Raw genomic sequence first — 27902 nt, forward strand, 5'->3', positions numbered from 1 at the left:
TGAGAGTAGCTAAAATGATTGCGATTCTTTTGCCCGCGTGTAGCCATCGTCCTCAAACCACACAAATGTGAGACAAATAAGAAATTGCAAACCCTACAGAGCGCACAACCCAACTTGATCAGATTGATAATAACATGATCTCACGCCCATCGATGATCAAGAACATCAAGAGTCTCTTCCTCTCGCTTCACTAGTGTCACCAGAATTGCTTACACATTCCATGTAGATGACGCACAAAGTCCAAATATCAATAGTAATGTTATGCAACACGGTGAATGAGTAGAACAACACGTTCAAGCGACGCGTTGGGCCTTCTAAAGTCTTCGAAACTTCGAAGGTCTTCGAAAACAATAGATGCTGAGAGTGCCTTATGGCATTGATCATGGATTATCAGGTCTGGAAGGCCCATGATCTCAAGTTGATACTTGGTGTTTCCTTTCAAGTATCTTCGTGTTTCATCGATTAACATTGCCTAGTTCCTTTCATGCTTGAACAATGGTTATATGTTCTAGTACCCTCCTAGAGGGCTTGGAGCTGTCTCTTTGTCGTGATGATCCACCGACATTCCCTTCTTACTGTGAGTGAGGCAATAAGGAAAACTTCAATTGCCCTTATGACCCAAAGCTTGAAGATTGGAGGAGCTCGAAGATCGTCTTGATATACCTATGCTGAAATCCCATTAGAACTCAGGAGTGGCCCACCGAATCTAAAGGAACATGAAGCTTCGTAAACTTCTTTCGGGTGAGCCTATCCCTTTTCTATGATGGAGACTTAAGGCAGGCGACTTTATTCTTCATTTCAGTTTTCGGGTCCCCTTGAGTTTGCAAGACAATTCAGTGGAGATTCTTAAGGGCCATTGGGAAGTTGATTTAAGCACACGATCCGTGAGTGATGTTGTTCGACTGTAAGTGGTTTCTCGATACTTCAAGTCTTTCCGTCTCGTATCTGGGAGCACATCTTGAGCCTGCCGAGTTCAGACAGAAGGTTAGACTGATAAGCTAGCGTTCCGAACGGCCTGAACTCGCAAGTAAGACCATTACAGGGCTTTGAGAGAAGACCTTTTGGTCAGACGTGGAAGTCTTCGTCGCTTCAAGTGCGTTCTCCTAACTCCCTAAGGATTCGGCCCATTCTACAAGACTGGGACTTGTGTGGGTAAAAGAAGTCGGTAGAAGGGGGAGCTTCAGTGGGTTCTTGACAGAATTCTTTTCTCCTTCCACTTCTCCTCATTTTAATCGTAGCGCAGCAATAAGCCGATACATCCCACAGCCTCAACATCGTGAGTACTTCGATCTGATGAAAATTGTGACTTATAACCTCCCAGAGCTTCACAACCGCTGCCTTCCGTATAGTCCTCAACTATCTCTCTGAGCTACGAAGAACAAAGCGATCCCCCGACTAAGGCACTGTCTGTTAGCAAGCTTTGAAATCCTCTTGCGCCTTCCATCAATTTCGGGCAACCCTCTTTCCTATCTTAATTACCGGGTGAGGTCGACATCACGTAGGCTGTTGGACTATTCTGCTCTTTTTGACCTTCACCTTCACCTTCATTGCGAACCTCCAGACTGGAATCTTTCCTGTAATTCCTCAAAGAAGCTGGACCTTTGACCAACGTTATGAAGGCCCCATGTATTTAGAATTGGATAAGAATTCACTCAATGCCTCTGACGCCAGGCCTTCGCTATCTCTAGAGACAATTTCACAAACCTGTCATCCGACCTCAGAATTCTTGGGATCATGATAATTCTGCTGTAACGTAGGCATATGCCCCAGGCAACTCGCTGTTTTTAGACCACCATCTTCAAGGCCCCCAGCCTTTTGATATCCTTTACATTTCAACTTCACCTTTCGTCCTTGTCCAGGCAGTCCATCCACCTTTTAACTATCGTCACGTGCCTGCCGACCTCCCGACCGCACAACGACCTGCACCTTTCTTCCCACCTCCGTACGTGCCTCCTTCTACCTGCCTGCTGCCCCAAACCGCCCTCGAACCGCCCATCCTCCCATCTTCCATCATAAAACTTCCCCCTCCATCCCGAAATCAAGTCGATTCCTCTTCTTCCTTCATCCAACTCAAGGACAACCAATATCTCGCCTGAAACAATTACCTTGCTTCTTCCTTTGCTCATCCAGTCTTTGAACTCTGTCACCAATCAGATCAGAAGACTGTCTGTTATCTTGCCGAGCAAATCGTCATCAACAAACTGCACGCGGAACCTACAACTATCACTTTTGCCGTTCAAGACACATACCTTCGCTAAGTCGGTCCTTAGTAAGTCTCCCCAACTAGAAAGCAAATATCTTCCCTGTACAGTTCCTGGCTAACCATACTCGCAGCAACCAACCTACCTTACTTACCGTCAAGAAAGGTCCCCGTCCAATTTGTCAACTTCACAATGGCTGGTTTCGATCTTCTTACTGGATCTCCTGAGCACGCTGCTGCTTATCAGGCTTTGATCAATGCTTCCTACAATATTCGAACGCATACCAATACCGCTGGAGGCAATGAAGATCAAGCTATTTTTCCCAGTTCTGTCTATTGCCCTGGTACTGCCCGGAACGCTCAGCAGAACATCAACAACCATCAGAATGGCAGCAACAACTTCAACCACAAGTTGGACACGGATCCTGCGACTCAAGCGACTTTGCTCCAAGGCATGGCCCGGATTGATCTCACTCATATCAATGCCATTGGACCAGATAGCCTTCGCACCATTGTTGGAAACGCCCATGTTCACCCGCGAGTTGGCTCATCTTCTAGTCATGGCTCTTCAAGCACCGACCGGCTCTCCGTCTCGTCCGGTACCCGTCAAATTCCAGCTTACTACTACAAGGCCACCGACTATCAATCTTCTGAGAAGACGGGAAACGATAAGGGTAAGGGCAGCGAGAAGACAAACTCCTCTCCTCCCACCACTATTTCCCCCGATTCCACTTCTGCAAACGACGGCAGCTCCAACGCCAAGACTCAAGGCCAGAAGCTCAATGCACCAGATAGAACTCCTGACAGAGTCCCTGGTTGGGGTTTACCTCGTTTCCGCGGCCAAGTCTTGCCTGTTCGGGAGCCCGTGAATGCTGATTCACAAAGCAACTTCCCAGGCGGACCTTGTGCGAATTTGAGCGGTCAGGTGCAGCCACAGTCGCAGCAGTCTGGCTCCGCGCCAAGCCTAAATCGAGATTTCATCCCTCAGCCAGGTGTTGGGATGCCTTCAACCCACCGCAATGGCACAAAGCCTCTCAATAGCCAAGCTCCCATCGGAACAGGTCGTTGGGGCCATCATCCCCTGCGGGAGTTGCTCACTCCTCAAGCCACGTCTGTCTGGTCTCAGCAGAACCCTCGGCCTGCGGTTGCTCAGAAGGGCTTCCAATCTTACGCCCCGGTTGGCGAGTTTCGACCAATGAACGCCATCACTCGAACCTTCCTCCGCCCCGAGTGCGACCCCCAGAAGGATCTCAAAATGGCCCAGGGTGTCTCGGCTAACTACAAGGGCGATGCTTTGAACCCGCGCAACCTTTCGGATGACATTCCAGAGTGCAAGAATGTCTCCTTTTTCTTGACCAACCTCCCAGCGGACGTCACCTACAGCCAGCTTCTAGGTCAAATTCGCGGTATGGGACGCGTCTGGGCAACTGTGATCAATCCTCCTGATGGTCATGAGCATTTCACCTCGGCCGCCAAGTTGGTGTTCTTCGAACTGGCTGCGGCTCAGCGCTTCTATGCCCACTGTAGAAACCCGGCCCGTCGTCTCATCATCAGCAGCTACGCGGTCAAAATTGTTCGCAACCGGGTTCGAAAGGCAGAGGAAGACGTTGGCGGCTATCACTCTCGTGTTCTGGTTGTCACGGGCGAGTTATCCTTTGTCAATAAGGACACTCTGCTGCGTTACTTCCGCACGAAGCTCGATTTTGACACCGAGGATGTCATTGCCCATGTTCAAGACCCTCAGACTGGAATGGGAGAGCTTGAAATCCGGTTCGCCTGTTATCGAAACCAGTCTGAGTCTGCTCGTCAAGCGCTGAGCAAGGAGTATCCTCCCGGTGCTACCCTTCCAGACGGCAGGATGTCTCCAATCTGGGAGCTTAGATACGGCGTCGACCCTTGTTCTATCTGAGGGCTTAACCTGGCCAGCTTCTTCATTTATAACGACATAATTGCTGCGGGGCTTCATGGGTAGTGTATCAAGGCAAGAAGCATGAATCGCATGGGGTGGAAGTGGAAGTGGATTCACTCTCGCCGGTTTTGGAAGGGAGAAGTTCTGAATTTTGGGCCTGATTTGAGATACCCAGACTTTGATTTTGGTTTTGTTGCTGGGCATATTGTACCATCGCCGACTTCGGTCAATAATGGTGTTGGGACGATCGTCTGCCAGATGATATTCGCTTTGGGATTTTCTTTGGATGGGGATGGGGCATGGATAAAGGCATATGGATAGTCGTGGAAGCCCTCCCATAATGAATAATTTATTGTTTCTGTATTTCACTCAGTCCATTTTCCACTCACATAGCGTGTTATCTTTTCAGTGACTGATTTCCCCAAGGCATCACGGAACCTCAGGTGTTGCATCTTCATCACGCCTTCCAAAAGGACGGATGTTCGATGATGACATAAGCGTAAATTTTGCAGGTGGTCTGGGGAAGGAATAAGATCCCCTGCTCTTTCCTCTTAGAGCTACATCTGTGGTCTGTGCGCAGGGCTCTTTGCCCGTCCAATTGGACAGGCTCGGTGTGACGCAACCCCCACACCTTCCTTACTTCGTACTCGGTGGTGGCGGCATCAAATACCTACCTTACTCAGCTTCTCACCCTCAATTTACCTCCATCACTTGATAAGAGAAAGACACCGGGGCTTGAAGGTCACGAGGATCTCACCGAAGATGAAGGAAGCTGATGAGATCTCAGAAGCCTCATCAAAGGTATCCAAAGCCTCTGATAAGCGGAAGGATAATACGTCCTCCCCGAAAGTTAATCCTGACAAAGCAACTCCGGCCGCAAAAAGCTCACCACAACCAACGATGGTTACAACTACAGCGAAAGGCCCAGTCATCGACGACTCAACTTTCACAGTCATCAATAGTGATGGCACAACTTCCTACTACACAAGCACTGGTGAGCTGATAGAAGGCGAAATTAAAAGATCCATGGAGGCCACAAAGGAAGTCATGGATAGCGACCGTGTCACAGCAAAGGGCGCGCTCAATCTACGCTCAAAAAAGACTGAGAGAATGAAGCGGAAACTTGAGAAGAAGACTGCCAAGTCCTCGGCTCGCCGGACAACTCAACTTCTCGACCTTCCCAATGAGACTCTTGTCGACATCATCAGCAACATGCTTCCCAGCGAGGTCTTGAAGACTGCCCAGACCTGCAAGACACTCCGCAAGCTCATTCAACACAACGAGAAGCTTCTCTCGCGCAAAATCATCTCCCAGCGATATCCCGTTCTTTCCAAGTGCTTCCGGCTCCCAGTCACACTCGACGAGATCGACCCAGAGCTTCACCCAGTCCTCAAGAATGACGCCAGAATCGACATGCTCGGTATCCACCGGCGATATGTCCACATCCCTCAACCCGAGCCCTACGTCTTATGCACCTGCCTCACATGCGTCTTACGCTGGCAGGCCTGCTGTATCATTGTCGACTTCAACAAGTGGCGCCCAAACCTCGACTCTGGGGTTCCCATCACCATCATGCGCCGGGGCCAAGACGCTTCGTGGAACTTGGTCTGGAAAGACAGAATCACAGAAATCGTTCTCCATGCCATCCGTTACCCGCTCGCCTACGCTCATCTCCTCGAGGTCCATCTCAACAACACCTGTGCCGCGATCAAGAGACAGAGAGCGAACAAGGGTAATCGCCGTCGCCACTTTGAGATGTCCGAGGCTGATGCGAAGTCCCTCACGGACGCCTTCTTGGAGGGGAACGGCCCGCCTACCATCGATCTCCCTTACTCGCGGGATAACTACTACATGCTCGAAGCGTACATGCCTGCAAGAACCTGGCTCAAAGATGAGGAGAAGTGGGTCTATATCCCGGCGGACTTTCACGACAGAGACCTCGATTGGGTCGCGAAGCGATGGGGTCCGGAATGGGGCGTCACACATAATCGGGACAGGCCTAATGAGAAGATGGGGGGTTCGGCTTAGAAGGCTATCAGGAACCTCGGATCTTACTTTACTCATATCCAGTGCTACGATCGTCATCATTCAACGAACTATAACTGCCCGCTGATTCCTGAGGCGGACATGTGCAAGGCTGGCGTGGCTCTTTCAGGTGGCAGACCGCAGTTGATATCTTTTTCGTTGGTGCCGATTTAGAAATAGTGGTTAGGGCCCTTGTGGTATGAGGGATTCAGAGGGGAGGCACTGATCTTTTGGTACCGTGGGCTGGCTTACCTTATAGGGAGCGGGCAGTGATTAGGACCTCCTAGAAGGGAGGTCTCATTGGTCACACGACTTCACACGAGCGACGAAATTAATGGCCACTATGAGTACAATGGACTTTTTTGAGAAAAAGAAATTGAGTCACTAAACAACCTCGTCGTTCTTGCCTCCTTCAGAATTTCCTTGTTATCTCCTTGACCTCCCTCATCGTGAATCAAGACTCATTAAGAGCACGGCCTGGGCTTATCTCTTCCATAGCCTCACAACCGAGTCTCAAGCCTCTTCGTATACACACAGTCCAACTTTGCAGGCTTAATAATTAGCTGGAACTTGGCTTCCTCCTCGAACGTCTTGCCGTCTTCTCCAGGGGCGAATTCAAAGTCGTAGTTCCAGAGAGTGTAAGCGATGGTAAGCCGCAGAACGTTCCAAGCCAGGCGCCGTCCTACACAGTCATATCGACCTGTTAACCAGAATGTCAGCCGTTTCATTCTGGATGCTATACGCGATATCTGCTTACCGTAGCTAAAGGGCAAGAAAGCCCTGCGGTCAATGATTAACTCGGGACGCGTCGTCCAGCGCTCGGGGATAAACTCATTAGGGTACCTCCAATACTTGTGGCCTATAGTGATCGTCAGTCATACAAATATGTGTGTCCCACGCCAGCTTCTGGACTTACTTCGATGATAGCAGTGGATTGGCGTACATAAAGTCACGTTTCCAGGGATGTAGGTTCCATCAATCGTCACACCCTCAGGCGGAGCCATTCTGGGCCCATTGATCGGCGCGGGAGCATACATGCGCAAAGTCTCGGTGATGACAGCTTCAAGAAGCTCAAGCTTATTGAGGTCCGTCACAGCGAATTCCCCTTCAAGGGTCTTGGAGTGCATAGGGGCAATCTCCTCGTAAAGACGCTGACGGAGTCTGGCGTCGCGGGCGATGTAGTAGAAGGCGTACCCTAAGGTGCAGGAGATTGTATCCCTGACTCTTGGTTAGCATGCGAGTTTCTCCAAACAAAAGTCCCTGTGGGTACGAACGTTGCTCCGATGAGGATGGCTTGAGAGTCGGAATACATGATGTTGACATTGAAGAAGGACTTTGGTTTCTCAGACTTGTAATCGTCGAGAAAGTATTTCAACATATCGTGAGACTCATCGGAATCAACCTGTTCAATCATCAGCCATGCTTCCCCATAATTCTCCTAAGCAGACCTGAACTTACGGCAATCCTCTCATCGACAAGTCGAACCCCTAAATCCTCAAATTCCTTCTGCATCCCCATCCGTGGCAGCTTCGCCAAAAACACGAGTGGCCAAGGCGTCTGCCCTAGTCGAGCGCCCAACTTAAACGTCGTCTCGATGAGGTCAAGCATCCTGTCCTCTCTGCCGTCTCGGACAGTACCAAAATCTCTACCGTAGCCTACGCGACCCATGTTGTCAAAGGGGATGAGTTTCGCGTAGTGAGAGGCGTTGATGGGCTTTCCTTGGACTTCTTCAAGGCGGGAAAGCCACGTTCGGAGGACGGTGCGGGTTTCTTCTTCGTATCTTTCGAGGGCTGGCGGAGTGTCAATGAATCCAAACTATGGTTAGACAAACCTCATGATGATTTGGTGAGAAGGGGATGTCACCTTTACTTCCAAGAGCTTGGTCCCAGATTTTACGTCTGTCACGGTGTACCTCGTTGTGCGAAAGAGAATCCAAGTTCAACTCGCCCTTTGTCCTCAAGGCGTCGTAGAAGCCGGTGTTGCGCTTGGTGCACTTTGTCTGTGGTCCGTGGATTTTGTTGATGGCGTCAAGGTCGACGATTGAGATGTCGTTCGGGCCTGGGTTCTTATTAGCTGGTGCTTGGCTTCCCTTATCAATAGCGCTCGTTCGAGATGTTGAATCCGTACCCACGCGCACAAAATCTCCGTGCTTCTCGTGCATCTCGAGATACTTTTCATGCAACTTCCAATCTCTGTTGAGCCACATGATGTAGGGCTTCATAAGCTTAGCCGGAACAGGACCGGGAAACCGGCGTAGTGGGTGAAAGAGTAGGCGGTATATCCCGATACTAGTGAACAGACCGGCGAAGTAAGAGCTCGATATTGCAAGATGCGCCGTTACTCCCTTTATAAATCCCAGACTCGTAACGGACTTTAGGAAGAGAAGCATCAGTGCGACGCCGTGGACGACCAAAATGTTGAACACCTCCATGCTCCTGTGCCCGCGGATGAAGTAGCCCCAATGTGATAGGAGACCAACTCCTGCCGCCAGGGCGCAGAATGGGCCAACGCCGGTGCCCAGATTGGCGCTCAGTGTAGATAAAACGTCTTTCATCGTGGCTTGTGTTGATGAGTCGCTATTGTTTGCTGGCGTTAGTTATTAACATCCGCACCTGCCCAGTTGTGAGGTGTCTAGGGCGATGGAGCTTAATTATATCGCCCGCCTGAGCTTTCCGCTCAGGTGCCGAGGCCAGGTTGCTTTGGTCGTGCAGTGTCCAGACCATCTGATACACCACTAGCAATTCCGTCTTTGGAGGGCTTTGGGGTAACTCCCGAAGAATGTTCTCATGGGACAGCCCTGCAATCTGCAAAAAGGTTTGACCGGCGGCCCGTCGGACGCCAGAAACTAAAGAGACTTAAGGTAGTATTTGAGAAAGAAGTAGGCTGTTTAAGTGAGCCCTTTGTTTCTGGCACAAATTGAAGAGTTGGGTGATGGAACTTCCCCGCATCACCACCACACGGATCCTGTAAAGATTGCGGCGACTGAACGGGATCTGGATTCCGAGCGAAGGGATTGGGCTCTCGTATTTCCATAGGGTGGGATAGCGAGAATCGCACGGGATGCCTTGTGATCATTTTGCTCTTACAGTATCATCCAGAATACTGACAATCCTGTCTTTCGCCTTGAGTCTTACCCTCGTGCTACACGCGGCACAGTACGACAGGCATCAACAGCGGTAGAGAAGACATGCGAAAACAATGTGTACGCGATGAGGTATATGATTGGGTTTTAGGTACTGTGGCTCTCTAGGATTCTCATATGCCAAATTTACTTCACAATACAACGACCCCATGTAAGGTGGTCGATGCAGCAAATTATGTGTGTGCTTGCGATAGCAACAGTGCACCTTGATGTTGGGGAAACCTGTGGCAATGTATTCTAACTGCGTAAGTTACCAACGGCCCGTCGGAACAATCAAAGAATACCTTGAGCATTGGCAAGTCAGGCAAACAGTCATCTCATGCGAGTGCGAATTGACCAAACATGCATGAGGCTTTGGGTGCAATGACGTAGAAGGGTGTGTTTGATATGCGTTGATTACTAATCTGAACTTTGAAACTTTGAAACACCTATGCCCTTGTAAACATGTTCCCGCCGTGGTATACAATTCTAATGTGTGCAAATCATTCCGTAAAAATCGTCATAAGCCACTCCTGAGTCTAGCAGCGACCCCTGCGGCCTCCCCATCCTCCACCCATGCCACCGCCGTATCCGTATCTGCCGGGTCCGCCAAAGCCGCCGCCGCCGAAGCCAGGTCGGGGGCCGCATGGCCTAGGTCCACCCATCATGCCGCCGCCGTGGTGGCCGTGGTGGTGGGTCTGTACGATAACTGGGCGGGGGCCGTAGCCAGGACCGCCGTAGCCGCCTCCGTATCCTCTGCGTCTTGACAGGCCGAAGCACATTTTGTGTTGGTTGTAAAAGTGGGCTGAAGATAGTTTGTAGGTTGTTGTGTGACTGGAGGTCTGTCGCGAGTAGTTTAATTGCGCGACTTTGAGGTAAGTTGTTGTAATGTCAACTGATTGAGTGTTGTTTGAAAGTTTGTGAGTTTGGATTTGGTTCTCGATGAGAAGCTCAAGTGTTCTTGTGGTTGTGGTTTGTTGTGATAATGAATAGGAAAAGGAGCCATGTTAGAAGGGGAGGAGCAATCCACTTTATAGATCGTCTGCTTCATGCATCCATCTGCCCAGCATAGTGCTGCCAGACCCTTCGTGCGTCATTTCGTCCCGACCGAAGAACGCTAAGATGCCAATGCCCCAAGTCAACACTAGGATAAAGGAAGCAACTTGGCTCATGTCACCATGTCCTGAGGGGCCACGCAATCGGTCTCCGCACGGAAGACAGCGAAAAACCTAGTCCCACGTCACTGAGAACGCCGCAACCAGCGCTCCCAAGTCGCTAAACGGCTCGAGCGGCCGAGAGCGAAGCCTTAAGAGAGTCAAGGTCCATCCCAGACAACGTGATTGTGGCTTTGTGCTGCTGAGCCACAATGCCTTCTACTGTTGCTGCTGGACCTCGGCCAATGCCGAGCCACACCGAAGCGCCCCGTTGAAGAATCCCGAGGTGCCGCCACATTCCGAGACATTGGTGCGGACGCGAGCGTCTTCGTGGAGTGACCAATTGGGGGGCCGTTGGTCTTCGGTGCCGGATGGCCGGCATGGTTTGGTGCCGCATTTGGTGTGCCAGGTTCGCCGAATCGGCTTGGTGTCTTGGCTATCGTCTGTTCTTGGGTTTTCTTCAGCTGCTGTGTGTTGAGTTGGTCGCTTGTTCGAGTTTTGCTGAGTAAAGGCTGCTGAGAAGTCATTTGAGTCGAGTCGTCCGATGCCTCGGTTTCCCTTGGAACGTCATTCTAGATCTGAATTTGTTGACTCAGAAGTTCTAGAACGTAGCCTCAAGACTTGTGGGTTGGCGAGAATGTCGCTAAGGCGTAGGCGATGCTTGGATGCACTTTCGTACCTTGCTCGCCCATCTAGCCAGTTAGGAACATCTCATCAACCACCGCAACTTAAACTATGGGTTCAGTTGAATGAACTAGAACGATTACTATCGCTTGCCACGCGTCATCTTCTTCAACCATTATTTACGTGCCTTCGAGGACTGAGTGGTTCATGATTTCGAAACTTGTAAGCCGCCTTGAACACACTGCACCACGCCTACCAAAGCACCGAGCACCAAGACCAAGATTGCCAACCAGAATGTGCACCAAACCACCCTGTTTCGACGATCATGCCACCATTGAGATAGAGTACGAGGAGTAGCATCATCATATGCTTGCTTGAGAACGATGAGACGATTTCTCCAGAAGCTAAACCTCTCGATCCTTCGGGCCTCTGCAGATAGTGTTCCATTGGACCCAAGGCCCCAATCGATGGGAGGGCGTGGCTGTTTGGATAGAAGCTTCTGATACCAAGACCAGCGTCGGCGTTTAGATATACCCGAGCCACCGAACTCTGACTCAGGAAAGAGTAGCTGCAGAGTCTCTAGGGTTTCTTCGAGAAACCCGGCCGGGAAGATTGAGCTGAGTGATAATCGTATCAGTGCCAAGTCACTGGATAAATGCTTTCGGATACCCGGCACTCTACTTGCCTTTGGTGACATCGAAGGAAAGAAACGTGATGAAAAATCAACACTTTCATCCCAGTTTCTTCCTCAATAAGTAGAAGATGGTCTGCCAAGTTGTCCGTAAACTCAACTTGGATACCCCCGATTGCAACCAAACTCCAAGCGTGAAACGTCTTAGGCAAGCGGACGCCTTTCACGTCTAGGCGGGCTTCTTCATCCAGGTATTTCACTATGCACTCTCTCAAACAGCCAGAGTCCCATGTAAGATGATGATGTGGAAATGTGTCGCCCTGAACCGGTCCAAATTTGAGCATGAGCAAAAGGCGTAGCGCCATGTTGATGGTTGTCTCTTGCGCCCTGTAGTTCGGTCGCTCCCCGTCTTTATCGTCGAAATAGACCGACACATCGGCTTTCGTGATCGAATCTGCAGTTGACAGGTAGAGAATGAAGTCCTTAAGTTTGTCTGGTTCCTTGAAAGCCATGTAGAGACCGTCATTATATCCAGCTATTGGCCCCCATTGGCGATAGCAGTACCCAAGGTAAGCAGACTGACTATAAGGCCTAGTGGTTGACAGTCGTCCATAGCGAATAGCCTCGCAAGGTTTGGGTAGACTCCAAAGAGTTTCGGCGAGGTCTCGAAAGTCAGCTTCTCTGAACTCCATCATTTGGCTACAAGTCCCTTATGTCTATGCCGGGTTGAGATAGGTAAAGGAGTTAAACAAAACTTGACGAAACGAAAGGACGCAAGAAAACCGTCTGTATACATTTGTCTAAGATGTCAAGATCAGGCTGTTAACCCGAAATCCAAAGTCCGGGTGGCAATTCTCTGACTGATAGATGCACATTTGTCTAGCGTTTTTACACTTCTGAGCCACCTATTATGATCCCCGGTTCTCTCCTCTCTTGCGCTAAAATAATGTGCTCAATCACACGATCGGTACAGAATGTGATGAACTTTCCTGTTGGATATTGTCTCATTGACTATGCCTATTGGTTGGAGCCATAGGTCACCGAAATGTGGCTGAATCGCACAGAAAGTCCGATGTGATGATAGGGTGATAGAGTGCAGGTGTCTTGGATTCCACTTCGCTAATTTGTGAAGCGCTTACCGCTGACCGCTACGCTGCCTCGTTGTGCAGGGCACTTTTTTTACTTGCCTCATGTCGTCCGCCATGTCCGCAAAGTCGCCACCGGAGAGCAAATGGCACCGTGCCTCTCTCTGCCTTTGAACCTGGCTTTGATATTGCCGTTTTCCATGGAAAAGTTCCTCACGACTGACATTTTCTGAGGGCCAATCTCACGACTTCCTACGATGCCTCAATTCAGACGTCCAAGATGGCAAAATCCTCAAGACTCCTGCGGTCACGAGATACGCAATACCATTCTCACGAGGAAAAGGGCATGGTTCGCCAGTGGACTAGCCCTTGAAAAATATTCCACAGACTTGGAACCCAATCTTCTCGCAGTCTTAAACAGCCTCGGTCTTGAGCGTGGCGAGATATATGTTCGGCTCTACATGATCGGCAGGGCTGAAACGACATCGGAGCCCACGATAATGGTCTGTTGCATGGACGAAAGCATCAGATCTCGCGTGAAGAACGAATTGCGAGCCAATACCACATTACGAGCCTGTCGCGAGTTCCTCGTTCATGGGCTGCCGCACCCGCTTGAGCAACTGCGTCCAGCACAACCCCTGGCGCGCACCAACGATTCTTGGGATTATAACGAAGAAGAGTGCTATTCAACCTCTCCTCTTGACGATGTCTTTTCTCCAACTGCGTCACTAAGTTTGGGACGTCGCCTGTCCAGGCCTCAAAGCGACAGCGCGACAACATTCTGGGCCACGGGAGGCATTTTCCTCCAGATTGACGGCGCTTGCTTCCAATTCACAGCTGAACATGGCCCGAATGTTATTCACAAAAACCAAGATCCCCTTCCAGGGCCAGCAACGGACCATGACAATTACTCCATCAACGGGAGCGATGATGACGACGAAGTAGAAGAATCCCCTGCAACCTTCGATCTTTTGAGCCAAGGGAGCATAACTCCGAAAAGAAGCTCTTTTTCCCAAAGATCTTTGTCGATAAACCAATCGGAGAGCTCGTTTTGTGACAATGAAAGCTCGAGTGCGGAGGATTGGATAGGTCAAGAAGACACAGAACCTGTTCTTGGAACATCGGAAAACCACAAGAGTCAGACTCGCAGCGAATTCGACGACATGCTGGACCTCAAAGCCTCAAAAAAAGTCGGGGTGATCACTATCCGTGCCAGTGAAGGATCATCTCCAGAGCTTGACTATGCCCTCGTACTGACACCGCCCCCAGGAGTCTCGGATCCCGTCAATAACTTCAAAGTTTCGGTTGGAATCCCAGAGAAATCTCTCAAGGTCTTTCAATATGATTCAGCTTCGCGGGGGAAGAAGAGCATAGTCATAGCTGGGGGTCCTGGATCTGTTCGAACGGGTGTCCGCCAGCCAGGAACGACTTTATTCAAAAGAGCCGACCTAAGCTCGTTTCAAAACCTCGAAGCTGTGCAGTTGAACGACAGCGAGTTTAGCTTCGGCGATTCAGGAGCAGCTGTACTGGACCAAGAGTCAGGCGTCTTCTATGGTCATATCATCAGTGGCTGTCCTGGTACGGGGATAGGCTATTTGGTTCCAGCAGCTGAAGTTTTCCAAGACCTTGCCTCTATGGGCTATCACGCAGTTGTGGCCCAAAACGACAATAGGACCTTTGCGAGTGAAGTGGCCAGATCCGAAAACTGGCCAAATGGTCATGTCTTCGCTCCCAAGATGTCCAGCAGAGACGCCTCAACTCAAACTGAGGATATCTTGCTACCCACACCACCACTTTCACAAACAGGGAGCGACGTCGATTATCCTCATACATGTATCTCACAGTATCAACGCAAGGTTGAGCTAGAACTTGATGACTCTACTTCTCGGTGGCCGACTCTTTCTAGTCCAAAGAGAGCAATTCTCATCGCTTGGTTCAACGATAGGTTTCTCGACGATGTGCGAAACAAACGCGCTGAAGATGTGTGGGTCATGTTCTACAGTTACTGTGGAAATTTAGCGTCTCATAAGATCAAAAAGGTCGGAGACATATGCCGATCAGTAACGCTGGAGTCTCTGAAAAGCAGTGCATCCAAAGAATCAACTATATGGCTTGATGAGCGAGAACATAGAAGCCTCCAAACCCGCTCATCCCTGGGTATTCTCACAGCAAGTGAGCTTTTCGAACGAAGGATGCTCAAAGTAAGTCAACTAAATTCATCCTGATTAGCGATCTTACTGACCATGTCCTAGCGGTTTGGAGAGAGTGGTTATGTTGACGCCGACAGACGTGTCGTGTAGGTTACAGATAATTCATAGATGATCTCATTACACTGACGCCGTTACGCAGATTCGTTCAAAACCCAGATTCTTGGTCAATACTATCTCTCGCCATTACATGCTCAAAAGCCGAGCAAGAGGGAGTGGCAGAGGCTATTTACAGACATGTCGCTTTCCGACCTCATTTTGGCGTTGCAATACGCGTGAGTCACCAAGTCAGGCTCCTTTTGCTACGAGACTTGTTAATGACAAATTGGTAGTCAGCAGGTCTCAAAACCTTTGACCTAGAATTCCAGATGCCGGTTTTTGTCTTAGGATCTCGAAAGGGACCAGGAAATTCTCATTCGTCCAGTGGCGGCGGTGGGAGAGACGAAATACGCCAGGCAACAGATCTTTCTTTTCTCTTTCCATCGCAGCTTAGGTCTCATGGAGCGAGCATCCCGCAATTTCTCTACGAGCGTCATCTTTCACTCCTAGTCACAGGATTTGACGAATTCAGGTGGACGGCCTACTGCTTGGCCGACTCTTTCTCGGAGGATGAAGAAAATCTTCGGACCATAGCCAACTACACTAACAGAGAGTTGCTAACAGACCCTGTCTCTTGTGGAAAGTTGCCCATCGGCGCCCTATGGGATCCAAGAGAATACTTTCTCACCATCCTCCGCATTCGACTTAGACAGTTCGAAAGCGAGTGGGCTCGAACAACAAATTTCCTTGAAAGAGCCGTTGGAAATCAGGTGATATCTCTCTCCCAGTGAAACAGAGCTCTATGGGACCTAACGCACCCAAACCAGTTGCAGGATGGTATCAGGACGACTCGAGACCCCGCAGAGCAACATAGCGAGCTTGAGGCACAAGCTCGACTGGGACGCACGGAAGCCTTGATCATGCAGCTGTTGCATACAGTTTCGGGAACCCTCGAAGCGTGGGAAAGATTCCAAGAAGGCCACTTGGAGTCCTATTTCAACGAACTGAAGACTCGACCATCCTTCCCTCATCACCTCTGTCGTCAAGATATGTTGCACGCCATTGGGAATGTGAGGAAACACGCGCACTCCTTGCACGCGATGAGAAGTCTGTGTCAACTCAAGTACTCTCTGGTATGGATATATCATAAAGTCTCAAAATTACCTCCAAGTCCATGTCTGACCACGATTCATAGGCGCCGCAATATGCAACACCGCAGACCACCAAACGCGACACGGAGCGGTTAACTCTAATTCTCACGAGCACTTTTGTGGTAAGTATTGAATTCCGAATGCAGAATTGAATTTTATCTTAAGAAATATACATGATTGACGGCTCACCTTACCTGTTGCAGTTATCCATGCCACTTTCCCTAAGCGCCTCTATCTTGAGCACCAATATCATACCTCTTCACCACTCATGGCCGGTGCTTTTGCTCTTGGCGACGGTCATCGCCGTACTGACGATGCTCTACGTGCTCGCCGCCACGATTGGGATACGAGATATTGCAAAAAGCATGAGTGCGGTAGTCTCATACCTCTTCATGCATCTAAGGAGACCATTCCATGCATTAAGTATTGTCTTTCAGCATCTTGCCGCGAAACAACTTCAATCAAACCCAGGCCAAGATATGGAGATCGGCAACGCTGATCCCTGTAAGATCACAGAGGGGCCAGTTCCTCTCCTTACCTCGGAGCCAAAGAGCACTGATCCGACAACACACGAGCAAACTTCTCAATTCTGTAAACTGCATCGACGCGGATATAACCCAGCCGTTGAACGTGACCTCTTGTATCAAAACAAAACATGGTCTCTTGGTTATAATTTCGGACCTACTAGTACTAATAGCCACGTTGAATTAAGCACACTTTGACCTCAGAGGTGGTGTTTTCGCCATTGAGGCCGGCTTCTTCGAAGGCCAGGAGAGTCAATCCTACAACGCTCGAGTATTCTCCTCGATCCAGCATATGACATCAATCAAGGGATCTTGCTTTATTTTAATCCAAGAGATCACGTTCAACAGCTGTCTTTGAAGCGCATAGTCAGCTTACAACTTACACAAAGGGATGATGTTGCCGGGCTGTATTTGATATTGAAGTCAGTTGCATATTCCAATTCTACTCATATTTTCCCTGGGGGGATGATACTTGGCTTTCTTCATGTTGGCATTATACTCTCAAGTCTCCACAGCTTACTACGACTTGGTGCTCGCTCGAAATAAGTCTCAAGCATTGAAATGGAAAAAGCAAGGAACAGAGTCACAGAGTCTGGAGACTAAAAGATGATTTCGAATACAAGCGAATGTCTCGATGTAATTTTAGGCGTACTTGAACATCTTCGAGACTATAAGTGACTTGGGCACGTTATTTCTTACGACACAATGGGTAACGTGAGGCGTCATAATTACATATTTTGTGCCTTCCTCGAGTTACGCAATCTGAGAACGGATCAAAAAAAGACACATCAACTTCCCTCCCAATGTAGGTGCGGTCCTCGCGTCTCCACGATCTCTTTATCAGTGATACCAATGTAGTCTTGCTGCTGAGCCAGGAACTCTTTGATTTTCCGTACATCTGTTGGCTTCTCCCCTACATGGTCTTCCTCAAGAGTCTTCAGAAATGCGTGGAGCCGTTCCTGCACCACCTCAACCCTATACTTGGCCCATTGGTAGTAGAGCTCTGAATGCTCCGAGATCGGTCGGATAGAAGTCAAGACTGAGTCATCCTTGATGCATGGGTTTCGGGGACGGAAAGATGTGATCATAGTGATACGCTCGGCACCACCGATGGCTGCGAGAGCTTGATGTTCGACATATCTCCCTTGAAGGATGACTGCCGACCCCTATTCAAGGTGAGCAGGTCAGATATAAGAGATCGGACAACGTTACTTACCATCTGCGGGCCCCGAACCTTTAGGATCTCTCCCGTTCCTGTCTTGATAGCTGTTTCCCCGCCTACCATGTTCGTCGCATCACTCATCATGACAACGCACACGAAAGGAAAGGCATCGTAATGCCACTTGGTCACGGAAGTGTTGTCCCCAGCCTTCGCTTGAGCCTTCTCCTGGTCGCTGGATTTGCTCTGAACGGATATGTTGATATTGCCGACTTCGTACTGAATATTGGGGATGAGATCCACCCCGGCGACCTGCGAAATGACAGCCAGAGTCTTTGAATCGTTCCACGCCTGGTTCATAAAAGGCGCATACCTGTCTCCTATGTCAGCTCAACTTTGACTCTGGAGAGGTTTGACATACTTTGGACAGTGGCCACGCAGCTGACAGGGCGCGAATCTGGTGCTGTGCAGGCAGTTTTCCCAGACCTCGGTTGTGAAGATCTCTTGCCTCATGTGCTGGATGGCCTCTTCAGTGAAGAGAGGGAACGGCTCCGAGCAGGCAACTGGGGAGATTCCGATGTCCTCGGGCAGCGAAATATCTTTGAGAGACAGCTTCTTGGGATCGTTGACGAATGCAAGATGCTTGTCCGGGTTAAATATTTCGGATTTAGCTGGAGTTGCTGGCTTTAGGTCGTCCTTGATGATGGGCGTGAAGCTGAGCTTTGCCAAAGGGGATGGAGTTGCGAACGCGATGTCAGCCATACCTGTGGTTACAGTCGATGAGTGGGGGTTCTGAGTTCTTGTAATTCGAGTGCTTAGGATTGAAAGTTATGGCAACACAGATGTTTCGATATCTCTCGATAGCTACGAGATTCCTTTCTCACCATAACGAAGGCTCCTTGATATAGTTAAGACCTCAGAGGTCTGATGCACAGCTCATGTTTCACAGACACAACGTTAGCACAGCCATCGCCGACGGTGTGTGTGCCACCTCGAGTTGGTTGGGCATCAGGCCGCCTGAAAGTGCCTCCGAGCCAAAAAAGATTGTCAATATCTCATCCAGGGCCAAGCAATGCATGCGTTCACGTGTGCCTCGTTTCATCGTTGTGATTCTAATCTTTTCGAGTAAGAAAATCCGCGATATCTGACATGCAGCCACTTCGGCTTCTCATCATTGAGTGTGATGCTCACAAAGAAGCCGATCCGAGATCGCACCCGATCCCTGTCACCCGCCCCCCGCTTGCGGTTATCAATCCCGAGACCTGCTTGTCCCTCCGAACCCCGCACCGAAGACGCGCTTGGGTGTCCGGCTCTCATTTCAGTTTCCCTATCAAGACCGTACGTGGGATGTGGCACCGATCAACGACTACCGGTCTCCTAAGACGATAAAGATGAATCTTGTCAACTACCTGGGCGATATGCCACGAATAGGGGATCGCTTCATCCTACACAGGTCCTTGATCACTGATCGTTATCACCTCATGCTTTGAATACCCGGCCGATCTTCTCACACAATGTCTTCCTTCGCATCCTCTCTGAAAGACCCTAGTCTCTTTGTCCAGAAGTCATACATCAACGGTCAATGGACGTCGTCAGACTCTAGTAAGACCTTCCAGGTCACCAACCCAGCAACAGAGGAGCTCATCGGTACATGTCCTGAGTCAACCATTGGCGACCTCAACAAAGCCATCGATGCCGCAGCCAAGGCATTCCCGGAGTGGAAAGCATCGTCAGGCCGTCAACGAAGCCGTATCATCGGGCGCATTTTTGACCTCCTAGTCGACAACCAAGTAGACCTCGGCAAGATTATCACCGCCGAAAATGGCAAAGCAAAAGGAGATGCCGAGGGCGAGGTGATGTTCGGGGCAAGTTTCTTCGAGTGGTACGGGGAAGAGGCCGCTCGGATCTATGGAGACATCATTCCCCACAGCAACCCGACTCATAGAACCCGCGTCATCAAAGAACCCGTCGGCGTCTGTGGCTTGATCGTGCCTTGGAATTTCCCTCTGGCGATGGGCGCTCGCAAGATCTCGGCCGCATTGGCAGCCGGGTGTACCGTTGTCATGAAGTCTGATGGACTTACACCATTCTCTTCAAACGCGCTAGCTGTGCTTTGCGAGAGGGCCGGCGTACCTCCTGGAGTCTTTAACGTTGTCACGGCACTAGAAAACACACCTCAACTTGGTCTTGCTCTATGCGAGTCAGACGTCGTGAAGAAGATCTCTTTCACGGGCTCGACAAGAGTTGGCAAGTTGCTAATGCAACAGTCAAGCAGCACCCTCAAGAAGTTGAGTCTTGAGCTAGGTGGCAACGCGCCCTTCATTGTGTTTGATGATGCAGACATGGAGATCGCAATTTCCAGTGTTCTTGTCTCCAAGTTCAAGGTCACTGGTCAGACATGCGTGTGCGCCAACCGGATCTTCGTGCAGGAGGGTATTTACGACAGGTTTAGCCAGAGGCTGGTGGAGGAAGTCAAAAAGTTCCGAGTTGGCAACGGCACAGACGCGTCGGTCACTCATGGACCCTTGACCAATGGTGTTGGCAAGGTTGAAGAGCACATCAAGGACGCCGTCACCAAGAACGCAAAGATTTTGCTAGGCGGCAACCGATTACCATCAGCCGGCAAGAACTTTTACGAGCTCACCATTCTCGGAGACGTCGACGACTCAATGAAAGTGACACAAGAAGAGACGTTTGGTCCCCTTGCGGCACTGACGAAGTTTTCCACTGAAAAAGAGGTCATTCAGAGGGCCAACAAATCTGAAGTCGGACTGGCATCATACGTCATTACGAACGACCTAGCTAGGTCAACCCGAGTATCAGAGCTTCTGGAGTTTGGAATGGTTGCCATCAACACCGGTGTCATCTCAGATGCTTCAGCGCCGTAAGTAACCCATGATTCGCGTCGCCTTGCAGATCAAAGGCTCAAAGCTAACACTCACCAGATTCGGAGGCGTCAAGCATTCCGGCTTTGGCCGGGAAGGCAGCAAATATGGGCTCGACGACTACTTGACGATCAAGATGATTGTAACCGGCGGCATCAGCACGCGTCTGTAGTAGACAGTAACAAATGTGGTAGGGGTTTCACCATCAAATGGACTGCATACTGTCGATTCGCTGAAGTCACTATCAAAGAAGAGCAAAAGGTTTGACGTGGTTTCAATGCCATTGATGACCGTCCGGTCACATTCTCAATTTTGTGTAACGCTAGAGTAAAAATTTCAATTCGCTTTTATGCTTGTCTCATTGCAATCCTTTAAACAAGGTGCAGGGTTCCGTTGTTGTTTCCTATTCTCTCATCCAAGTTCACAGAGCTGCGCACCCACTGGCCGTTGCGGGACAGCTCGGCCTCGAGGACCTGGCCGCCCTGAACCAGACGGGCATCCCGCGCTGAGGCACCGAAGTTGCCGCCGGAGTTTCCACCACGGCCGGGGATCTGAAGGACCTGGCCAGGCCAGATTTGGTCCGGGTTGGGGATGTTGTTGTGTCTCGCAATCTCCTCGAACCCGACGTTGAATCTCGCAGCGATGTTGCGGAGGGTGTCGCCCTGCTGGACAGTCACGGAAGAGTCACCGCCACCGCCACCACCAGAAGACCAGCGGAAGCTACCGTGGTCGTTCTCGAGGATCCTGTTCAGGCTGATGGTGCTGCTCTGCCACTCGCCGTCGCGACGCTTGCATGACGCGTGGAGGTTGTACTCTCCGTGAGCATCAAGACGGATGTCTCTGGATGAACCGGTGAAACCACCACCGTAGTTTCCACTGCGAGGCTTGTCGTCGCCATGGCGATCGTCGTGGTGTCCGTGATGGTGGTCCTTGGGAGGAGAGTGAGGGCGGTCGTGCTCATGCTTTTGGTCGTGCTCGTGCTTCTTCTCCTCATCCCGCTTATCCTTCCAGTCGGACACACCATCCTGCAACTTGTGTCCAGCAAAAAGCTCCCGCAACAGCACCGATGAAGGTGCTAGTCTTGCTGTGGCCGAAGTTACCGCCAACCTTGTGGCCGCCGAAAGCGCCGGCAGCACCGCCGGCGAGAGCACCGGTCAGGCCACGCTCACCATCCTCACCCTCCAGACCGTTGGATCCAGGCGGGCCGTCATTGCGGTAGCCCTGGTTGCTGTAGTTGCCCTGGTTCTGGTAGGGAGGGGGTCCCGATTGGTGTTGAGATTGTCCGAAACCCCCTTGTTGTTGTCCGTATCCTTCTTGGCCGTATCCATGCTGCGTGCCAAATTGTTGCTGGCCTTGCTGGCCTTGGCCATAGTATGAGCCGGCCTCACCAGAAGGAGGACGGTCTTGTTGGTAGCCACCTTGCTGGTACCCACCCTGCTGGTGTCCACCGTTGTTGCCGTAGTAACTCATGATGATTGGTTTTGTTACAAAAAATACAATTCGGACTTGGGTATTATGTTGATGATCAGAGATGTCTCAGAGTCAGATGCTACGAGATCGAGAGCTAAGATGCGGGGAAACGAAGGTTATATAAACTTCCTTGAGCCTCCAACAATGGGGTCAACGAAGCTTGTGATACATGTACGGATCTCCGTACCTAAGAATATTTACACCGCCGCCATGGTGGGGTGAGGCTTATGAAAGCCTCGACTCAGAATGTCCGCGCGTATCCTCTCTTTCGATCCAATCGGGAACACCGCGTCAAGGTTCACGGCCCACCGCGCAGACACAGCCCCGGGAGTCGGCACGGCTCTTGGTATGTAAACGAACACGTTAAAGTCTGGGCACTCTCGGGCCCTTGCCACGTAGCTTGTTCTGATGTTTCTAAAAGCTTCTGAACCAGGCCAAACAGACCCAGAGGGATGCACAATGGGACCATCAGGAGCCAAACGAGGCCCGCCACAAAGCCCCTGATTGTCTGTCAGGGCCCCCTTAACAGCGCCACGATGAGCTCTTTGCCCTGCATCTCAAGATGATAGGACCCTGCTGCCGCCCTGAGACCCCTTCCCCGCACAGTGGCTGGAGAGAGCAATGGCGTCAGAGGCCTTGAAAGGTAATATCCGATGTTGTTTACGTACTTGTAGAGACCAGCCGAAGCAGTGGCAATTGAAAGCCACCACAGTCATCGGCATGCAGTGCTCGGTACAACATATGCCTGTGAGGTGTTCGCATTCAACAATATCCAAGAGGGCAGTGTAGTTTTGAACGAATCAATTGTGCGAGTGCGAGGCCGATTTCCGTCCCTCAACACCTCGGAATTGTGTCAAGAACAGCATGAAGCCCGATATGTAGTGTATTCGCCAACAAAAATTTGTAAACTAAACCCGAGGGCTCCGGGACGCCCGACTGAGTTTCAAGTCGACCCTGACCATCTGCGCTAGGCGTCTGCGGAGCCCGACCTCATTCTCGTTACCCGCCATCGCCGCTTCGTGTTCATCGACTGTCGGGCGGATCCAAACCAGATCGGCGTGCTCGGGCCTGATGAACTTAGTGCGCTTGAGGATCTTCCAGCCGCAGAACAGACAGATCGCGAGAAATCCCATGGTGTAATTGCTGAAGAAGATACCAGTATCCCACCGGCCCCGTAAGAAGATGGCATATCCATAGAAGATCTCCACCGCCATGAGCCAGACCAAAGCAACCCAAGTGCCATAAGGCTGGAGATATCCGCGATAGGGGAGATCGGATCTGTTGAAGTTCTGGGCTTTCAAAGCTCGATAGAAGAAGAGATAGTTGACACAAATGACGATGTAAGTCACCAGAGTTCCGCCAGTGATGAGATTTGTGAGCCTTTGAGGTCAGCTCATGTTGGTGCATGCAGCACGTTGTCATCGAAACAGGCCGCAGGGATGATGGGTCCTCAACTTACCAAGTCAAAACCTTCACAGAGCCACTGCCTAACTTTAGAAATGAGAGACAGGCAAAGGCGAGTGCAACAAACAGACAGTAGATGGGAACACCTTGCCTGGTGCACTTGGTAAGAAACTTCGGAGCGTGGCCATTTAACGCCAACCCGTAAAGACTGCGAGAAGAGCAGTAGACGTAAGCGTTCCCGGCCGAATAGATACTCGTCAACAGTAGAGCGTTGACAAAATGCGGGAGAACTCCGACATTCATGTTCTTCATGGCAATGACGAAAGGTGAGGCGGCTCCGGTGCCCGTCTCGCCTGAGCTCAGGACACTCAGAAGTGTCGGGTCGTTGGCCGGCAGGACGATGCCAACACACAGCGCGCCACCAACGAAGAAGATTCCGAATCGCCAGTACACGGACTTGAAGGCTGCTTTCATGGTTGTGCGAGGCCGCTGCGCTTCGCCAGCAACGGTGGCTAGGTATTCGGGGCCGACAATGGTGAAAGCAGCTTGCCATAGTGCGGCGAGAAACCCATGGAAGCGACCCAAGTCGCCCTCGTCAATGTACTCAACAAAAGGGCCCTAGTCTTTAAGTAAGTTACTTGCAATACAATATCGACAGGCGTGAATGAGTGAGGCCATGGTGTCATACTGGCTTAGACCAATTACGGAATCCATATGCATCACGTTGTGGGTTACCTCCAACCATGGTGATAAAGGTAAAGAAGAAGAGTATTCCGATGAGAAGAAGCTTGCCCCCTGCGAGCCAAAACTCTGTTTCACCAAAGTACTTGACCATGAGTGCATTGCAAAGGCTGATAGGTGGCAGTTTAGTAGGATATCCCTCGACTTCAAGTGGCAAGGTAGGACGTACGCGTAGAGCACAATGCAAACGGTAATGACCGCAGCGGAAGGGATGTCGTCTCTCCAAAACGTTAAGACCATATTCAAAGCTGTGATCTCAAATGGGATGAGAAGCGCTTCGAAAAGGAAGAAGTTCCAGCCGATCATGAAACCCCAGGCGTCGTCAACCCAGGCACTAGCGTGATGAATGAACGCAGCGCTTATGGGCATCAAGACGGTCATCTCAGCAAGCGAGTTGTTTACTTGGGCAATAGCCAGAGCGTGAAGTACAAATGCGATGAGTAGACTTGCTGCTCCTCGCATGAGTCCGTACCCGACGCTCACAAATAGGGCAGTCCCAATAGAGCCACCGATAGCTACAAATTGGACTTGGCGTGGAGTAAGATGTCGTTGCAAATGGTCGGGAGTATGTAGGATTTCCCCGTTGACCACTTCAGTCTTGCCACTGGTTTTGGAGTTCATCTTTGTGGCCGGAACCTTTGGCTCTGAGGTGATTGACGGGGAGCTCATGTTGCGCAGCAAAGCAGAGTTGGCACAACGCTGACGATCCGATACTTTCTGAGATATTGTGGAGCTCAAGATGTCTGGAGAAGCTTTGAAAAGAAGAGTATGTGAAGTTTGAATGGCAGACGTCTTATATTAGGGGGCTCCCCAGCTTAAGAAGACCGGAAAATCCCAGCGAGCAACGTCGAATGTCAATGAGAACAAGAAAGAGTTAGCAGGACCTATCAATAGTTCCCAATTACAACCTACCCCGGATTGGCCCCATCGGTTCGGACACGCAATGCTCGGACACTAGACATGGCCTCGGGTATAGGATCAAGGTGATATGCCTGGTTTACCAAGCACTTCACATATGTTCCTAAGAAGGATTCTTTTCCGTCCCTCTAACCCCGCGAGAAGGCACACGGAGGGCTCCAATACCTTTCCTGCAACACTCTGACTTAGCACTGCAACTAGTCTGAATTTTCATATCGGAACTTGTTTGATGATAGCTTTCTCGCGTATGACATTGCCAAGTTGAAGATGAGCAACATTTAGCATCGAGCTCTTAGGCCAAACTCTGCCGTGAAAGTATTTCCTAGCCGTCGTGTGGGGTAAGAAGCTGAGGAAGGACAGGAACGTGGAAATTATGAGCTCCAGCTTTAAACTATGATCGCCTTATGGAAAGTCCCCATTCGGAAGATCTAGCCGGTAGGTGTGGGAATTGGCGGCTACACCCAGTCTCGGGTGACATGGGTCGGGTATGCCATTACTGACTCCGGCCGACAGGTCCGGTATTATCGACATCGAATGCAGACGACAGGTCCTCGACGTCTCTAGCAGTAATGGAATTCATGACTATTATGGACTCTTCGATAACAGTTTCGGGATGTTATACATTCGGGGTCCACGCCGGAAGCATCTTCACCTAGATGCTAGGGCCTATCTCATCATAAAGCACATCTCAGGCGGCACAAATACAAGTGCCTTGAACGAATGTTCTGCTCGTCAAATCCCCTTACAAATCAAACCGAGTCTTCAAAAGTCAAGATTGTATAGACACAATGCAAGACTCTGAACTCCAAGAGATATCGGCAGCTCTTCGCGCCGCCCGTATCAGCAAAGAGCCGATCGAACCCCCAACTAAGAAGTGGACAAGTCTCGATCCTGACAGCGCTTTTGAAGTCCAAAAGGTCACCGTCAAGAACGCTGTCAGTCAAGATGGCGATAGAATCGTCGGATATAAACTGGGCAACATCGCAAAGGTCATGCAAGACGCCTTTGGCCTAGACCAACCAGACTATGGCTTCCTCCTCGCGAGCACTTTCATCTTCGAGGGAACGACTCTGAGCCTCAAGGATTTCATCAAGCCTTACGTCGAGCTTGAGCCAGCTTTCGTTCTCAAAGGCCCTCTAAGAGGGCCAAATGTCACTGTTGCGGACGTCATCAACGCCATCGACTACGCCATCCCCGCGATAGAGATTATCGACTCCAGGGTTCGAGACTGGGCCATCGACCTCCCGGACACGCTGGCTGATAACGGATCAACCGGCGCCGTCATCCTAGGTGGCACACCTCGCCGACTTATCGATCTTACCTTGAACAACACTAGAGGTATGCTACGTTTCAATGATAAGGAGGTCATGTCGGGCAACACCAGAAACGTACTTGGTAATCCACTGTCCGCCGTGGCATGGCTAGCGAATAAACTTGCAGGATACGACGTTGGTTTCGATGCAGGGCAGGTTATCTTGCCTGGTAGCTGCCTACAGGCGGTGCCAATGCAGGAAGCCGGTCGCTGGTCTTGTACGTTTGAGGGATGGGGGACTGTCGAGTTTGATGTCGCTGAATAGCTGTCATCATGCTACATTGACAGCCAGACTTCAAGCGCATGAAGTCTGCCTGATGCATATTCGTAGAAATTTAAATGTAGTCATTTGATTAAAGCCAAGATACACGATGTCAAGATGGCGCATTAAGTTCACCTCGCACCAGAACGCCTGAGAAATTCGTCGCAGCGTGACCTGCTGGAAGACTCATCGTGAGGTCACCTGGCATGAGTTGGTAATGAACCTCCGGATACGAAAGACTCGCTCTCTGGAAAAAGTGGCGGTCGTCGAGGAACACAGAAGCATGGAGGTTTGTGGTCGAACTTAGACGTCGTCGTTCATACCCTGAAGTAGTTAGCAAAAAGAGAGGCAAACCTAAGATAGTGTCCAGATACGCTGTTCCGAATCCTGATAAGTCTCCCGACGCGCTGGAAGCTGAGCCGATCCCTGCTCCCGATCCCTGTAAACTAAGTAACTAGCTCAATGCTGGAAAACCAAGTCCAATCAATGACTGTCATCGCGATCGCATCCAAAGATAGCCCGCGGAGACCATGAATCTATCAGTCATTACAGCGTACTTCAGATCCAATTCGGTGAGTACTTGATGGAAGAGTTGGCAGAGGTGCTGGAGTCGAAGATAACCTACAAGATTAGCGACAGCTTCATAAGAATGATTAAAACTCGGCTCCATTCAGCACCTCTCCTGGCGCTGGCCCTGAGAGCCATCTCGTCACGAATGCAGACTAGTTCTTAGCCAAACAATATGTCGCGACATCGGATGATTGACGAGTCGTCCACCCTTAAACAGCCCCAGCCCCAGCCCCTCGCTGACTATGCGGTTGTGGTTTCTTGATCATGTCTCATGTCAATTCTGGCTGCATCCCTCGAGCTGCCACTTGTTAGCCGTAAATTCTGCTAACAGCTGGGCTTACTCACTAATACTGTCCTGATGACTTTGCGGGGTAAAATGCCTGTAACCCCCGCCTTCCGGCAAGCCCTGCCTGTCCAGTCCTAGCTTTTAGTCACACAACAGTACTAGACACTATCTGGTGTGTGGACGTCTGACGTTATTGACCTTGCTGTTATCTTGATTTTCGTGATA

At 50.4% G+C, this 27902-nt stretch overlaps 8 protein-coding genes across 8 annotated transcripts; 4 read left to right on the forward strand and 4 right to left on the reverse strand.

Moving 5' to 3' along the window:
- Positions 1-2393: 2393 nt before the first annotated feature.
- On the forward strand, positions 2394-4109 carry N0V96_002775 (uncharacterized protein; the record flags this gene model as incomplete). Its single annotated transcript, XM_053187175.1, has 1 exon — positions 2394-4109. One exon carries the CDS (start codon positions 2394-2396, stop codon positions 4107-4109), a length of 1716 nt encoding a protein of 571 aa, XP_053054679.1.
- Positions 4110-5009: 900 nt separating this feature from the next.
- Positions 5010-6137, forward strand: N0V96_002776 (uncharacterized protein; the record flags this gene model as incomplete). Its single annotated transcript, XM_053187174.1, has 1 exon — positions 5010-6137. One exon carries the CDS (start codon positions 5010-5012, stop codon positions 6135-6137), a length of 1128 nt encoding a protein of 375 aa, XP_053054678.1.
- Positions 6138-6634: 497 nt separating this feature from the next.
- Positions 6635-8688, reverse strand: N0V96_002777 (uncharacterized protein; the record flags this gene model as incomplete). The annotated part of the gene is made up of 5 exons (XM_065756618.1): positions 6635-6816; positions 7123-7352; positions 7409-7536; positions 7593-7949; positions 8047-8688. 5 exons carry the CDS (start codon positions 8686-8688, stop codon positions 6635-6637), a joined length of 1539 nt encoding a protein of 512 aa, XP_065614987.1.
- An 8770-nt stretch (positions 8689-17458) lies between these two features.
- N0V96_002778 (uncharacterized protein) lies at positions 17459-18591 on the reverse strand (the record flags this gene model as incomplete). The annotated part of the gene is made up of 3 exons (XM_053187172.1): positions 17459-17836; positions 17887-18202; positions 18251-18591. 3 exons carry the CDS (start codon positions 18589-18591, stop codon positions 17459-17461), a joined length of 1035 nt encoding a protein of 344 aa, XP_053054676.1.
- A 752-nt stretch (positions 18592-19343) lies between these two features.
- Positions 19344-20886, forward strand: N0V96_002779 (uncharacterized protein; the record flags this gene model as incomplete). Its single annotated transcript, XM_053187171.2, has 2 exons — positions 19344-20713; positions 20775-20886. 2 exons carry the CDS (start codon positions 19344-19346, stop codon positions 20884-20886), a joined length of 1482 nt encoding a protein of 493 aa, XP_053054675.2.
- A 199-nt stretch (positions 20887-21085) lies between these two features.
- Positions 21086-22184, reverse strand: N0V96_002780 (uncharacterized protein; the record flags this gene model as incomplete). Its single annotated transcript, XM_065756619.1, is given in 2 exon segments — positions 21086-21798; positions 21815-22184. The coding sequence occupies 2 exon segments, from the start codon at positions 22182-22184 to the stop codon at positions 21086-21088; spliced, it is 1083 nt and encodes a 360-aa protein (XP_065614988.1).
- A 908-nt stretch (positions 22185-23092) lies between these two features.
- On the reverse strand, positions 23093-24710 carry N0V96_002781 (uncharacterized protein; the record flags this gene model as incomplete). The annotated part of the gene is made up of 4 exons (XM_065756620.1): positions 23093-23564; positions 23788-24206; positions 24331-24439; positions 24499-24710. 4 exons carry the CDS (start codon positions 24708-24710, stop codon positions 23093-23095), a joined length of 1212 nt encoding a protein of 403 aa, XP_065614989.1.
- Positions 24711-26035: 1325 nt separating this feature from the next.
- Positions 26036-26824, forward strand: N0V96_002782 (uncharacterized protein; the record flags this gene model as incomplete). Its single annotated transcript, XM_053187168.2, has 1 exon — positions 26036-26824. The coding sequence occupies one exon, from the start codon at positions 26036-26038 to the stop codon at positions 26822-26824; it is 789 nt and encodes a 262-aa protein (XP_053054672.2).
- Between the last annotated feature and the right edge of the window lie 1078 nt (positions 26825-27902).

This window comes from Colletotrichum fioriniae (genome assembly GCF_027942845.1).
Source record: "Colletotrichum fioriniae strain IMI 355084 chromosome Unknown scaffold_2, whole genome shotgun sequence".
NCBI classification, from domain to species: domain Eukaryota; kingdom Fungi; phylum Ascomycota; class Sordariomycetes; order Glomerellales; family Glomerellaceae; genus Colletotrichum; species Colletotrichum fioriniae.